The sequence below is a fragment of the Syngnathus scovelli genome, chromosome 9, assembly GCF_024217435.2.
Source record: "Syngnathus scovelli strain Florida chromosome 9, RoL_Ssco_1.2, whole genome shotgun sequence".
Classification (NCBI taxonomy): domain Eukaryota; kingdom Metazoa; phylum Chordata; class Actinopteri; order Syngnathiformes; family Syngnathidae; genus Syngnathus; species Syngnathus scovelli.
This window is the reverse complement of record NC_090855.1, coordinates 17,666,198-17,683,185: the sequence shown is the minus strand read 5'-3', so window position 1 is coordinate 17,683,185 and position 16,988 is coordinate 17,666,198. Positions and strand designations below refer to the sequence as shown.

General features: G+C 48.0%; 1 protein-coding gene and 1 long non-coding RNA gene across 8 annotated transcripts; both read left to right on the top strand.

Moving 5' to 3' along the window:
- The first annotated feature begins 2,557 nt into the window (after positions 1-2,557).
- Positions 2,558-8,795, top strand: LOC137840642 (janus kinase and microtubule-interacting protein 3-like). 7 transcript variants are annotated; one of them, XR_011087465.1, is made up of 8 exons: positions 2,558-2,635; positions 3,096-3,272; positions 3,472-4,704; positions 5,567-5,637; positions 5,774-5,878; positions 6,022-6,135; positions 8,021-8,085; positions 8,501-8,795. XR_011087465.1 is itself a non-coding variant. In XM_068652022.1 (8 exons), the coding sequence occupies exons 3-7, from the start codon at positions 4,601-4,603 to the stop codon at positions 8,048-8,050; spliced, it is 414 nt and encodes a 137-aa protein (XP_068508123.1). In that variant the 5' UTR covers positions 2,620-2,635; positions 3,096-3,272; positions 3,472-4,600; the 3' UTR covers positions 8,051-8,085; positions 8,501-8,795. The 7 variants fall into 7 exon arrangements, 3 of the variants coding, with proteins under 3 accessions (XP_068508123.1, XP_068508122.1, XP_068508121.1); XR_011087464.1 differs by having other exon boundaries at positions 2,620-2,635; positions 3,472-4,700; positions 6,025-6,135; XM_068652022.1 differs by having other exon boundaries at positions 2,620-2,635; positions 3,472-4,700; positions 6,025-6,135; positions 8,024-8,085.
- A 660-nt stretch (positions 8,796-9,455) lies between these two features.
- Positions 9,456-11,941, top strand: LOC125974900 (uncharacterized). Its single transcript, XR_007483778.2, has 4 exons — positions 9,456-9,750; positions 9,928-10,098; positions 10,244-10,321; positions 11,849-11,941. It is a non-coding gene; the product is annotated as an uncharacterized lncRNA (long non-coding RNA).
- The last annotated feature ends 5,047 nt before the right edge of the window (positions 11,942-16,988 follow it).

Sequence of the window (16,988 nt, the reverse complement as noted above, 5' to 3'; positions counted from 1 at the left end):
CACCATCCCGCACTGAACAACACCATCCCGCACTGAACAACACCATGCGGCACTGAACAACACCATGCCGCACTGAACAACACCATGCCAAACTGAACAACACCATCCCGCACTGAACAACACCATCCCGCACTGAACAACACCATCACGCACTGAACAACACCATGCCGCACTGAACAACACCATGCCGCACTGAACTACACCATGCCGCACTGAACTACACCATGCCGCACTGAACAACACCATGCCGCACTGAACAACACCATGCCGCACTGAACAACACCATGCCGCACTGAACAACACCATGCCGCACTGAACAACACCATTCCGCACTGAACAACACCATGCCGCACTGAACAACACCATGCCGCACTGAACTACACCATGCCGCACTGAACTACACCATGCCGCACTGAACAACACAATGCCGCACTGAACAACACAATGCCGCACTGAACAACACCATGCCGCACTGAACAACACCATGCCGCACTGAACAACACCATGCCGCACTGAATAACACCATCCCGCACTGAACAACACCATGCCGCACTGAACAACATTATGCCCCACTGAACAACAATATACCGCACTGAACAACATTATGCCGCACTGAACAACATTATGCCGCACTGAACAACATTATGCCCCACTGAACAACAATATACCGCACTGAACAACATTATGCCGCACTGAACAACATTATGCCGCACTGAACAACACAATGCCGCACTGAACAACACAATGCCGCACTGAACAACACCATGCCGCACTGAACAACACCATGCCGCACTGAACAACACCATGCCGCACTGAACAACACCATGCCGCACTGAATAACACCATCCCGCACTGAACAACACCATGCCGCACTGAACAACATTATGCCCCACTGAACAACAATATACCGCACTGAACAACACCATGCCGCACTGAACAACATTATGCCCCACTGAACAACAATATACCGCACTGAACAACATTATGCCGCACTGAACAACATTATGCCGCACTGAACAACACCATGCCGCACTGAACAACATTATGCCGCACTGAACAACATTATGCCGCACTGAACACCATGCCGCACTGAACAACACCATCCCGCACTGAACAACACCATGCCGCACTGAACAACACCATGCCGCACTGAACAACACCATGCCGCACTGAACAACACTATGCCGCACTGAACAACACCATGCCGCACTGAACAACACCATCCCGCACTGAACAACACCATGCCGCACTGAACAACATTATGCCGCACTGAACAACATTATGCCGCACTGAACAACATTATGCCGCACTGAACAACATTATGCCGCACTGAACAACATTATGCCGCACTGAACAACATTATGCCGCACTGAACAACATCATGTCGCACTGAACAACACCATGCCGCACTGAACAACACCATGCCGCACTGAACAACACCATGCCCCACTGAACAACATTACGCCGCACTGAACAATATTACGCCGCACTGAACAACACCATGCCGCACTGAACAACACCATGCCGCACTGAACAACACCATGCCGCACTGAACAACACCATGCCGCACTGAACAACACCATGCCGCACTGAACAACACCATCCCGCACTGAACAACACCATGCCGCACTGAACAACACCATGCCGCACTGAACAACACCATGCCGCACTGAATAACACCATGCCGCAGTGAACAACACCATGCCGCACTGAACAACAACATGCCGCACCGAACAACAACATGCCGCACTGAACAACACGCCGCCGCACTGAACAACACTACGCCGCACAGAACAACACGACGCCGCACAGAATAACACAATACCGCACAGAACAACACCATGCCGCACAAACAGTTTTAGATAATATTACGTCGCAGTCATGCGACGCGGACATGACGTCAATAGGCGGAACTCACGGCAAAATTATAATCCGTGGGCGTGGCTTGCAACAGGAAGTAGGAAAGCGGCAATGCTGGCAAACAAGACACAGCGGTTAGTAACACGACGACTAACAAGACAAATATTTTTGTTTTCAGCTTGCAACTTGACCGTCTAGAGCGTACAAGGTAATTACAACTCATTGTTTTGAAAAATATGGTTTTTTTTGTAGCCCTGAAAAGCGAGGGAGTGTGGCATTTGGGAGGAACGTCGAACTCGGCGTCTGCTTCCAGCCACAGACGCCAAATTTCGACGATTATTTCGACTGGTCAACGTTTGTAAATTATTGCGTTGATTAAAAACTTTATTTAACTCTACTCTTAACTTTGCCGTTTCAGATATGCGGGTATTACACCGCGGAAATGACGTCAATAGGCTGAACTCTCCCCAAAATTCAAATCTGTGGGCGCAATGGCCTTGAGCGAGACAACGGATACAAACACGACGATTATCAACAGAAATATCTTTATTTTCTGCTTGCAAGTGGACCGTCTAGAGCGTACACGGTAAGTACAACTCATTGTGTTTAAAAAGATTTACGTTTGTGTAGTTTGCGTTGCGTTGTATCTGTGAATGTTGGTTGAGGCTAAATGTTAATGTTTAATTTCCTTCCTTTAGGTTCCACGGTGTTTGTTGGCTGTATGTTTTCCACTGCAAGAAGAAGCTCGTATCATTGACCAGCAGGAGCTACAATGGTGAGTACCCCTTTCGTCGTCCATTTATGTTAAACACTTCCTATTTCATGTCTAACAGTACTCGATTTAACAAATAACCATAAATAAATACAGTGTGGGCAGTCAAGTTAACATATGTGATTATCCTGCCTAATATGTTTATCACAAATATGTCACTAATATGTTTATTTGTTTATCACAACACCTTTGGACCTTCAGCAATCGATTATTTCCCTTCATCTACATAGAGACAGAACGATGGTGTCTTAAACATCTCATTCATTTCACCAAATAACTTCACGCAGGTGGATAACGGCCGTCTCGGTCACGCTATGTTGCGTGATGCAGTTTTGAAGAACCAAATGCATTTATTCAATGAATAAGTCAAGCTAGATCTATGTTTATGATGTTGTACGTTACGGTACCGATTGAAGTTGAGTCCGAAGCCAGTGGAAAACAGCGCTGCGTTTGTGCTCTCCAGGTACAAATGTTGTGATCTCTGACTGACGACCGGGCGAGACTCGAGTAAGAGATGTCCAAACGAGCTCCGGCAGGGCGGGTCAAGGCGGAGCGAACGGACGCCTTTCAGGCCGCCAATGACGAGCTGAGAGCCAAACTGATGGACGTCCAGTTAGAACTTCAGCAGGAGAAGAACAAGGTGAAAACCTCAACAGACAGACACTGCCTTCCTCCCTGCCTGCTTCCCTGCCTGCCTCCCTGCCTGCCTCCCTGCCTGCCTCCCTGCCTGCCTGCCTCCCTGCTTGCCTCCCTCCCGCCCTCCCTCCCTCCCTCCCTCCCTCCCTCCCTCCCAGTTTCCCCGATGTAGATTTGACATGCGTGTGCCATGACTGTGTCAGCCTACGTCAACAAATGCACCGAGGACGTCAGCACCACTAAGAATATCATCACCCGGGGCAACCAACGACCCTGGATGACTGAGGAGGTACGTCAAACGCTACGAGCGCGGAACTCTGCCTTCAAGTCTGGCGACAAGGAGACACTGAGGACAGCGAGAGCCAACTTGAACCGTGCCATCAGGGTAGCGAAGCGAGACCACAGTCGAAAAATTCAGGATCGTTTCCACGACGCCAACAACACCAGGAGTATGTGGCAAGGCATACGGGCGATTACAGACTACAACTCACCCTCCCCCACCCCGGTGGGTGAAGTTGATGCTGACTTTCTAAATGGTCTAAATAACTTCTTTGGGAGGTTCGAGGCACTAAACGGCACTCCAGCAGTTAAAACTGTCCCCCATCAGGAAGAGGAGGTACTCTGCCTTGACTCCGCCGATGTGTTGAAGACCCTGAGGAGAGTCAACCCCCGTAAGGCCCCTGGCCCCGACAACATTCCTGGGCGTGTGTTCAGGGAATGTGCAAGTCAGCTGGCTGGGGTCATCACAGACATTTTTAACACCTCGCTGGGCCAAGCCACAGTGCCAGCGTGCTTTAAGACTGCCTCCATCATTCCGGTGCCGAAGAAACCTCAAATCACCTCATTTAATGATTACCGGCCTGTTGCACTGACTCCGGTCATGATGAAGTGCTTCGAAAGGCTGCTTAAAGATCACATCGTTTCCAGACTCCCCCCATTATTTGACCCGTTCCAGTTTGCCGACCGGCAAAACCGCTCCACAGATGTCTTTTTTTGGGAGCCAAAGCCACGATTCCGTTCAAACCGATGCAAAAGGAATGGATACGTTCTGGCCCGCGTGTTGTGCGTCTTTCGCATCCCGCACTTCATGCTTGCAGCTTAAGCGACTGAGAGAAACAGAAAGCCAGTTTCTGCCACTCCTGTACAAAAACAAACGCCTGAGCAGGAAGAATGAAGAACTCTCACTGGTGCTGTGTCGCCTTGAAAACAAAGTGCGCTTTGTCACCCAGGAGAACGAGGAGATGGCAAGCTTGGTAAGTCGACGCGGACAACGGCGGCGTGCCAACGGAGTCCACTGCATTTGTGTTCCACAGAGAAGGCCTAGTTCGCTCAATGACCTGGAGCGCGGTTGCGGCCAGCAGGACGGTGAAATGGAGTTCCTTCAAGTTGTGGAGCAGCGGCACATCATCGACGACTTGTCCAAGGTCTTCAGGCAGGTGACTCGGTGCACGTACGGCAGCGCCGCGCTCGCTCGCTGTCGCCAGGAAACCTTTTCCGTCCAAAGCTTGGCCGGCGGCCGCCATCCAAAAAATTGGCCCCTTAAATTCCGACCTTTCAAGCAGGAGCATTGTGCGCACGCGTTTGAACACGCTTTAGACTTGTTTTGCCGTTTTCAGCAGCTCAAAGCTCCCGTTTTGTCAGCGCCTTTGCCACTCGCTGTGCGCTGAAAACGACGGACTCGCCCGGCTGCTCAGCCCGTCAACCATGAGCCGCGAGCGCGACGTCATTGTCCGTAGGCAGCTAGTGGCAAAATGCACCCTGTTAGAGTTGCGCTCGCTCCAACTTATTTTGCAAGAACCACACGGGAGACAAGTAAGTTCTTTTGGACACCTGCAGGTGGAGAGTCCATCCGTTGTACGAATGAAGTCTGACTCTCGGCTCCTGCACGAGCATTTTTATTAAGAGAAACAGGGTGGGTGTAAGAGTGGATTGAATAGAGAAAGCCCTTGACCTCTAGTCAAAACATAGCAAGGGATGTTTTACGACTTTGTGTAGGAAGGGATAAGCGATAGGGATAAATAAGGGATAAATAATATTATTTATTACAGGTTGCAGTCAAAGTCAAAGCAACATAATCATACGATAAAGATAATCTGGAAAACCCTGACACACCCTGTAGTTGTCACTTTTGGAAAAGACGAGCGTCCCTCCAATCATCGCCGGTGACGGGTTTTTCAGGCTCTGGAGACAGGAGCTCATGTCAGAAATGTCATCGTGAGTCGCGTTTGTTTCTGCGCCGGAGCCGTTCGTTCCCTTTGCATCCAAAGAATCTCAAAGGCGGATTATTTGTGTCGACAGGAGAGAGATTTGCTGCTACGATACCGACGTCGAGAATCTCTGAGGAGGAACAAAGCGTGAGGTCCTGCAAGGTGAGTCTGTTTGTTTGCGGCTTCTTGGTGTTGCGCAAGATGAAATGGCCTTTTTCTCGCTATCGTTCCTCTCGTCGATTCATCGTGAGGTGTCGCTTCAGTTTGTTCAGAGAGATGTTTGCTTCCGCGCCCGCAGGTCATCGAAACATTTTACGGCTACGACGAAGACGTGTTGGTGGACTCGGACGGATCGTCCTTGTCTTTTCACACCGACAGAACCCCCGACACGGAACCCGAAGAGGTAGCCCGCCATTTCTGCCAGCGTATTGGCGCCAAACATTCCTCTTCAGCCTGGAATCGGACTCGTCTTTGCGTCGCGGGTGCTTTGTCGCCGGTCTGACTGATTCTGGTACTAGTGCTGTGTTGCATTGGTGTGTGCATGAGGAGGCGGAGCTTCGCTACCGCCAGCTGACGCAAGAATATCAAGCGCTGCAACGAGCCTACGCTCTGCTAGCCCAGACCAGCGGAGAGGACTACGACGCCGAGAAGGAGATCAAGGTGGCGCCCCTTACCGCAACCCCCGACCGGGTCGCAGCCTCCCCGTTCTCACCCAGCCTCGGGTGTTCTCTGGTCTGAAAGGAGGAGGAGGAGCCTCCCTCCTCCTCCTTTCAGACCAGAGAAAAGCTGATGGTAGTGTCAAACGCACCTCTTTCAATAAGGTGCCCCCGGCTTCCCGGTAACGGGTTTGTCTTAGCCGGGTTCGGAGATTCGTCCGTAATCTAACCACCCGAGTTAAATTAACTCCACCGGAATCAATCTAATTTCTGTACGACGCCAATCCCTCTCAAGTCACCCTAAGCTCGAGCCGAGTAACTCAATTCGAGGCAAGACTTCGAAGTGACCGCATCGTATTGATGGCTCCCCGCTAATGTTTGAAGTTCTTATTATGTTACGGATATTTTTAGATGTCTTTGTTAAGACCTCAGGGATTCGTTTGTATAGCGCACCCTAGCACTAGTTTTGCCGAAGTAAATGTTGATATGGGTCCGTTCTACTTGGTCGCTCAAGCAGCGAGCCGACCAACTTGTTTATTCGAAAGAGAATCGAATTAATAAAAGTGTGACAATAATAGCATTTAAGGAGAAAATTAATGCACTTTACGTTATTAATTCTAACTTCTTATATGTAGATCTAGCACTTAACTGTCGGAGTGCTTCACCCCACTTGATTGCTTTAAAAAGAATAACAACTTTCTTAAAACGAATAAAAATGTCTTACTCTATTTAGATTTGCCCAGTAATTAATTTGGAAGGCAAGTCTATTTTTCGATCGTGTCCTGTTTAACTTTTGACGCGGCCCGACAAAATTAAGAACTGGGCCGCGCCCGACGGACAATCGAAATACTTTTATCCTTCACCAACTCAAATGATCTATTTTAACCATCGTCGTTATTTTATTTAGAGGAAGTACATTTTCAAACGAATTCACTTTTGACGAAATTCACTCTTCCCTTAAATATCTACGAAAGTTATTTAATTCTCTAACATGTTCGGAGTTACTTTTTACGCGGCCCGTCAAAAGGGGAAACGGGCCTGCGCCCTTCAAATAATTAAATTACTTTCAGTTCTACACCAAACCGATAATCCGATTCAAACACTTCCGTTAATTTATTCAGACGAAGCAAACTTTCAAACGGATTGAAATTCACTCGTGTCTCAAATAACTACGAAAGTTATTCAATTCTCTAAAATTGTCTGATGTTACTTTTATTTATTACAGTCCTATGTTATACCATAATAACCCCCCGCACATTAATCAAATTGTCAAATCAACCCCGAACCATCGATTGTACATTCAGTACAAATCAGCGCACAACAAAGTAGATGAATATACACAACACATTTATTGAAGAAACATGAAATAGAATTACAAATCTTAATCACTCCAGAAACCGAACAATTTCACCCACTGATACCCGTGTTAATAAAATCATTCAATCCCAGAACAATTCGATTGCAAAACACAGTTCATGAAAGAGGGAATCAATTTTTAGCCAAGCAAAGAAATCAAGAAGTAAAAATCACATTTGTGCTTCTCCAAACAATTTATGTCACGCCACTATTCTCATAGTGACGGGTCCCTTGATCGAATTGACTAACAATATTGCTTTAAGCTGTTACAGAATACATTTTTAGCCAAGCAAAGAAATCAAAAAGTAAAAATCACATTTGTGCGTCCATGCGTGACTCACAATCCGACACCGTGTTCCTGTTTTATTTCTATTTTAACTTGCTTAGCTTATTTTGGCCCCTTTTTTGGTCTCATGTTTTGGTCTGGCGCCATCTTTTGGACAAATTTGGAATTTCAGCTCTGCCAATTTATTCCTGTGAACAATCCATATTTTACCATTTGCACCATCTCTTCCCCCCATGTTACATGACAGTAGAAATGGGTCACTATCAAAGCAGAGTAGCAGATCTGGAGTCAGCGCTGAAGCAACAAGGACAGGTAAGCTTATCAATGAGCACACCTTTTTCTCAGACAAAATAGCTACATTCTTCAGTCACTCATTCGTCTGGCATTACTGGACCGATACACTGCCAGCCGGTCTCAGACGTTGGCAGACGCTCCGATGCCGACGTATACCCCCCGCCACGGTGACAGAGGCACCGCGTCACACCGGCGCTCATCCAATCAGAAGGCAGGAAAGGCAAATTCACATGCAGGGCACTCTTGAACCAGAAGAGAGCGCCACAAAAAACGGTTGTTGCCCCAAAAGCGCACTAAAAAGGGTCAGAATAACAAGAGTCCCACCGGCCAGCCGGGGCCACCCGTCCATCCATTTCTTCAGGGGGGGAAAAAATTGGAGTCACCGGTGAGTACATTTTGCATTTAGCTCTGCTTTTCTGCTTCTGTCTTCAAGTGTGTGGCATCCTGCGACCAAAGATTCAGCCAACCCCAAAGCGGTTGACCTCAACGTCCCACCACCATTCCTACCAGAGCAGGTGACGTGATGCTTTGGACATCCTTCCGTCTCAGATGCCCAAAAGTACTCTTTGCCACATCTGCGGCAATACGGTGTCTTTTCAAATAAATCCAGCGTGGGCGGAACACGCACGTCTTCGGTTTTTCCCGCTTTGTTTGTGTGACAGCTGTTGTGAAAATTTTACACAAATAAAGTTGTATAGTACAGGTTTGGCCAAGCCGCAACTCCTGAACCGCATGCGGCTCTTTTATGTTCATATCAACATTTGTGTGTGTGTGTGTAGGTGTGTGTGTGTGTGTGTGTGTGGGGGGGGGGGGGGGATGCGTGCGTGTTGGCTTCACTTGAGTTCAATTTAGTATTTTCGTCAAAAGCGCATGTGGTGAAATTCCACAAAGTAGGATGGGCAAACACATTCCAGTAAACTATTAGTGTCAATTGGGCTCTCGAAATGGCAGGGAAAAGATGCACAGCAAAACGAAAATATGTAGATGAACACAGGACGTTTTTATCAGAGTGGGAAAGTTTCTATTTTTTGTTGAACGTGATGGCAAACCATTCTGCCTGATACGTCAGACCTCAGCGCATTTCAAAGATTCAAATCTTCAGCGCCATGCACTTCAGCTCACTCCATGCTAACATTGATCAGGCGTCGAACCCGCAACATCATGCTTAAGAGGTGGACATGCTAACCAGTGCGCCATTATGTCAACGCATAACAACTGTAAGAACTTCCGCCGGAATTCAAATCCGCGGGGAGAGTTAACTTGTTTAAAAGGGAGTGGGCAGAAGAATTATTTAATTTATTTAAATCTATTTGGAGTGTGCGCCATTATGTCAATGCATAACAACTGTAAGTCTACTAAACAAAACAGCGGTTGCTATATGACGTCTGCCACGTCGTGGTCACGTGACGCGGACGTGACGTCGACGCCTACTTTACATCCCACCGATCACAGGACCCCTCGGCTGCATAACCGCGCCCCCTTCCCAACCAATCGGATTTGCTATACGCGAAAACGACGCCAATGGGCGGGCTCTTCCGCCAGAATTTAAATCCGTGGGCGTGGCTCGCAACAGGAAGTAGGAAAATGGCGATGTTGACAAAGACACAGCGGATGGTAACATACGACTAACGAGAGAAATATTTTTATTTTCTGCTTGCAACTGGACCGTCCAGAGCGTACACGGTAAGTACAACTCATCGTTTTTAAAAAGAAGTACTTTTGTTGCCCTGAAAAGCGAGTGAGTGTGGCGTTTGGGGGGAACGTCGAATTTCGACGATTCTTTCTGGTCAACGGTTGTAAATGATTGCGTTGATTAAAAAAGAAAACTTGATGTAACTCTACTTTTAACTGCCGTTTCAGATAAGCGGGTATTACGTCGCAGTCATGTGCCGCGGATATGACGTAATTGGCTGAACTTCCACCAAAATTCAAATCTGTTGGCGCGATGGCCGTGAGCCACTGAGCAACGACGAATATCAACAGAAATATCTTTATTTTCTGCTTGCAACTGGACCGTCTACAGCGTACACGGTAAGTAACACTCATTGTGTTTAAAGAGATTTACGTTTGTAATAGCAACGTGTAGCTGAGGCGCTAGCAGAAGTGTAGCCGCGTTGCGTTGTACGTGTGAATATTGGTCCAGGCGAAATGTTAATGTTTAATTTCATTCCTTTAGGTTCCACGGTGTTTGTTGGCTGCAAGTTTTCCACTGCAAGAAGAGGCTCGTATCATTGACCAGGAGCGAGCTACAACGGTGAGTAGCCATAACATTTATGTTAAACACTTCCTATTTCATGTCTAACAGTACTTGATTTAACAAATAACCATAAATAAATACAGTGTGGGCACTGAAGTTAACATATGTGATTATACTGCCTAATCTGTCACCGAGTATATTGTTGCAAAGTAATATAAGATCCAAAGTTGTAATTCAGAATAGTTTTCAAAAGAAGGCCATTAGAATTATATACAAGTCTGATTACCCTGAACATAACAACAAGCTATTAATTAAATCACAAATTCTTCAATTCAAAGATTTGGTAGATTATCAGAATAATAATGTCTAACAGTAATTGATTTAACACATCACGATAAGTAGATTGAGTGTGGGCACTCTCAAGTTAACATATGTGATTATACTGCCTAATCTGTTACAGAGTATGTTGTTGCCAAGTAATGTAGAATAGATCCAAAGTAGTAATCCAGAATAGTTTTGAAAAGGCCATTAGAATAATAAACAAATCTGATTACCTTGAACATAATAGTTAAGTGTTGAATATGTCCTATGAAGTCAAAATTTGGCACCATCATGTGGTGAAATTTGGAATTGCATCACATCCAATTTTGCCTGGGAACAAACAGATTAAATAAATCTTAGACTTAAATAAGCCACTCCTTCTCAAACAAGTAAACTCTGCCCATTTTGCGCAGTAGATGTTCTGTTAATATCTAGTATTTATACAAAGTCATAATTTAAATTGCTTTTAACCTTCATTCATCGCTTCAACCAACATTACTCGCTCTTATTACCAACTTGTATCGATTTAACTGAGCGTTTAATACTTCCTATCAGGTCTCAAGTCAAGATTTGGCAAAATACAATTTCAGCAAATCCAATTTTGCCAGGCAACAAAAAGAGATTAAATAAACTAAATAAGTCTTCTTCCCATTAAATAAATCAGAAAAGTCTGTCTTGCAACCAGTCCTCTTCAAACAAGTAAAGTCTGCCCGTTTTGTGCCGTAGATTTTGTGTCTATGCCTAGTATTTATACAAAATCATAATTTAAACGACTTCATTCCTTCATTCACTTTGGAAATTTGGAATTGCAGCAAATCGAATTTTGCCAGGGAACAAAAATAGATCAATTAAACTAAATAAGTCTTCTTCCCATTAAATAAATTTAAAAAGTCTGTCTTGTAACCAGTCCTTTTCAAACAAGTAAAGTCTGCCCATTTTGTGCCGTAGATTTTGTGTTTATGCCTAGTATTTATACAAAATCATAATTTAAAGGATTTCATTCCTTCATTCACTTTGGAAATTTGGAATTGCAGCACATCAAATTTTGCCTGGGAAGAAAAGTAGATTAAATAAATTTAATAAGTCTTACTACTTCCCAATAAATAAATTAAATACGTCTTACTTGTTCCCACTCCTTTTCAAAAAAGTAGTTTAAAACGAGGGCCCTTCACTCAACCTTTAACCTCAACACCGCACGTCACATTGTGTTGTATCTGTGAATGTTGGTTGTGGCCAAATGATAGTTTTCTTTCATTCGTTTAGGTTCCACGGTGTTTGTTGGCTATATGTTTTCCACTGTCAGAAGGATGAAAATACAAAGTACAACGCTTGGACGTGGGCGACGACGTCACCGGTGAGTCCTTCCTTCCTATTTATTTACCTTCTAGGTGCTAGGTGCCGCACTGAACAACATTATGCCGCACTGAACAACACCATGCCGCACTGAACAACACCATGCCGCACTGAACAACATTATGCCGCACTGAACACCATGCCGCACTGAACAACACCATCCCGCACTGAACAACACCATCCCGCACTGAACAACACCATCCCGCACTGAACAACACCATGCCGCACTGAACAACACCATGCCGCACTGAACAACACCATGCCGCACTGAACACCATGCCGCACTGAACAACACCATCCCGCACTGAACAACACCATCCCGCACTGAACAACACCATGCCGCACTGAACAACACCATGCCGCACTGAACAACACCATGCCGCACTGAACAACACCATGCCGCACTGAACAACACCATGCCGCACTGAACAACACCATGCCGCACTGAACAACACCATGTCGCACTGGACAACACCATCCCGCACTGAACAACATTATGCCGCACTGAACAACATTATGCCGCACTGAACAACATTATGCCGCACTGAACAACATTATGCCGCACTGAACAACATTATGCCGCACTGAACAACATTACGCCGCACTGAACAACACCATGCCGCACTTAACAACACCATGCCGCACTGAACAACACCATGCCGCACTGAACAACACCATTCCGCACTGAACAACACCATGCCGCACTGAACAACACCATGCCGCACTGAACAACACCATGCCGCACTGAACAACACCATGCCGCACTGAACAACACCATGCCGCACTGAACAACACCATGCCGCACTGAACAGCACCATGCCGCACTGAACAACACCATGCCGCACTGAACAACACCATGCCGCACTGAACAACACCATGCCCCACTGAACAACATTACGCCGCACCGAACAACATTACGCCGCACTGAACAACACCATGCCGCACTTAACAACACCATGCCGCACTTAACAACACCATGCCGCACTGAACAACACCATGCCGCACTGAACAACACCATGCCGCACTGAACAACACCATGCCGCACTGAACAACACGACGCCGCACTGAACAACACCATGCCGCACTGAACAACACCATGCCGCACTGAACAACACCATGCCGCACTGAACAACACCATGCCGCACTGAACAACACCATGCCGCACTGAACAACACCATGCCGCACTGAACAACACCATGCCGCACTGAACAACACCATGCCGCACTGAACAACACCATGCCGCACTGAACAACACCATGCCGCACTGAACAACACCATGCCGCACTGAACAACACCATGCCGCACTGAACAACACCATGCCGCACTGAACAACACCATGCCGCACTGAACAACACCATCCCGCACTGAACAACACCTTCCCGCACTGAACAACACCATCCCGCACTGAACAACACCATCCCGCACTGAACAACACCATCCCGCACTGAACAACACCATGCCGCACTGAACAACACCATGCCGCACTGAACAACACCATGCCAAACTGAACAACACCATCCCGCACTGAACAACACCATCACGCACTGAACAACACCATCACGCACTGAACAACACCATGCCGCACTGAACAACACCATGCCGCACTGAACTACACCATGCCGCACTGAACTACACCATGCCGCACTGAACAACACCATGCCGCACTGAACAACACAATGCCGCACTGAACAAAACCATGCCGCACTGAACAACACCATGCCGCACTGAACAACACCATTCCGCACTGAACAACACCATGCTGCACTGAACAACACGACGCCGCACTGAACAACACCATGCCGCACTGAACAACACCATGCCGCACTGAACAACACCATGCCGCACTGAACAACACCATGCCGCACTGAACAACACCATGCCGCACTGAACAACACCATGCCGCACTGAACAACACCATGCCGCACTGAACAACACCATGCCGCACTGAACAACACCATGCCGCACTGAACAACACCATGCCGCACTGAACAACACCATGCCGCACTGAACAACACCATGCCGCACTGAACAACACCATCCCGCACTGAACAACACCATCCCGCACTGAACAACACCATCCCGCACTGAACAACACCATCCCGCACTGAACAACACCATGCCGCACTGAACAACACCATGCCGCACTGAACAACACCATGCCGCACTGAACAACACCATGCCGCACTGAACAACACCATGCCGCACTGAACAACACCATGCCGCACTGAACAACACCATCCCGCACTGAACAACATTATGCCGCACTGAACAACATTATGCCGCACTGAACAACATTATGCCGCACTGAACAACATCATGTCGCACTGAACAACACCATGCCGCACTGAACAACACCATGCCGCACTGAACAACACCATCCCGCACTGAACAACACCATGCCGCACTGAACTACACCATGCCGCACTGAACAACACCATGCCGCACTGAACAACACCATCCCGCACTGAACAACACCATGCCGCACTGAACTACACCATGCCGCACTGAACAACACCATGCAGGACTGAACTACACCATGCCGCACTGAACAACACCATGCCGCACTGAACAACACCATGCCGCACTGAACAACACCATGCCGCACTGAACAACACCATGCCGCACTGAACAACACCATGCCGCACTGAACAACACCATGCCGCACTGAACAACACCATGCCGCACTGAACAACACCATGCCGCACTGAACAACACCATGCCGCACTGAACAACACCATGCCGCACTGAACAACACCATGCCGCACTGAACAACACCATGCAGCACTGAACAACATTATACCGCACTGAACAACATTATGCCGCACTGAACAACATTATGCCGCACTGAACAACACCATGCCGCACTGAACAACACCATCCCGCACTGAACAACACCATCCCGCACTGAACAACACCATGCCGCACTGAACAACACCATGCCGCACTGAACAACACCATGCCGCACTGAACAACACCATGCCGCACTGAACAACACCATGCCGCACTGAACAACACCATGCCGCACTGAACAACACCATGCCGCACTGAACAACACCATGCCGCACTGAACAAAACCATGCCGCACTGAACAACACCATCCCGCACTGAACAACATTATGCCGCACTGAACAACATTATGCCGCACTGAACAACATTATGCCGCACTGAACAACATTATGCCGCACTGAACAACATTATGCCGCACTGAACAACATTATGCCGCACTGAAAAACACCATGCCGCACTGAACAACACCATGCCGCACTGAACAACACCATGCCGCACTGAACAACACCATGCCGCACTGAACAACACCATGCCGCACTGAACAACACCATGCCGCACTGAACAACACCATGCCGCACTGAACAGCACCATGCCGCACTGAACAGCACCATGCCGCACTGAACAACACCATGCCGCACTGAACAACACCATGCCGCACTGAACAACACCATGCCGCACTGAACAACACCATGCCCCACTGAACAACATTACGCCGCACTGAACAACACCATGCCGCACTTAACAACACCATGCCGCACTGAACAACACCATGCCGCACTGAACAACACCATTCCGCACTGAACACCATGCTGCACTGAACAACACGACGCCGCACTAAACAACACCATGCCGCACTGAACAACACCATGCCGCACTGAACAACATTATGCCGCACTGAACAACACCATGCCGCACTGAACAACACCATGCCGCACTGAACAACATTATGCCGCACTGAACAACACCATGCCGCACTGAACAACATTATGCCGCACTGAACAACACCATCCCGCACTGAACAACACCATCCCGCACTGAACAACACCATGCCGCACTGAACAACACCATGCCGCACTGAACAACACCATGCCGCACTGAACAACACCATGCCGCACTGAACAACACCATGCCGCACTGAACAACACCATGCCGCACTGAACAACACCATGCCGCACTGAACAAAACCATGCCGCACTGAACAACACCATCCCGCACTGAACAACATTATGCCGCACTGAACAACATTATGCCGCACTGAACAACATTATGCCGCACTGAACAACATTATGCCGCACTGAACAACATTATGCCGCACTGAACAACATTATGCCGCACTGAAAAACACCATGCCGCACTGAACAACACCATGCCGCACTGAACAACACCATGCCGCACTGAACAACACCATGCCGCACTGAACAACACCATGCCGCACTGAACAACACCATGCCGCACTGAACAACACCATGCCGCACTGAACAGCACCATGCCGCACTGAACAGCACCATGCCGCACTGAACAACACCATGCCGCACTGAACAACACCATGCCGCACTGAACAACACCATGCCCCACTGAACAACATTACGCCGCACTGAACAACACCATGCCGCACTTAACAACACCATGCCGCACTGAACAACACCATGCCGCACTGAACAACACCATTCCGCACTGAACACCATGCTGCACTGAACAACACGACGCCGCACTAAACAACACCATGCCGCACTGAACAACACCATGCCGCACTGAACAACATTATGCCGCACTGAACAACACCATGCCGCACTGAACAACACCATGCCGCACTGAACAACACCATCCCGCACTGAACAACACCATCCCGCACTGAACACCATCCCGCACTGAACAACACCATGCCGCACTGAACAACACCATGCCGCACTGAACAACACCATGCCGAACAACACCATGCCGAACAACACCATGCCGCACTGAACAACACCATGCCGCACTGAACAACACCATCCCGCACTGAACAACACCATCCCGCACTGAACAACACCATCCCGCACTGAACAACACCATCCCGCACTGAACAACACCATGCCGCACTGAACAACACCATGCCGCACTGAACAACACCATCCCGCACTGAACAACACCATCCCGCACTGAACAACACCATCCCGCACTGAACAACACCATCCCGCACTGAACAACACCATGCCGCACTGAACAACACCATCCCGCACTGAACAACACCATCCCGCACTGAACAACACCATCCCGCACTGAA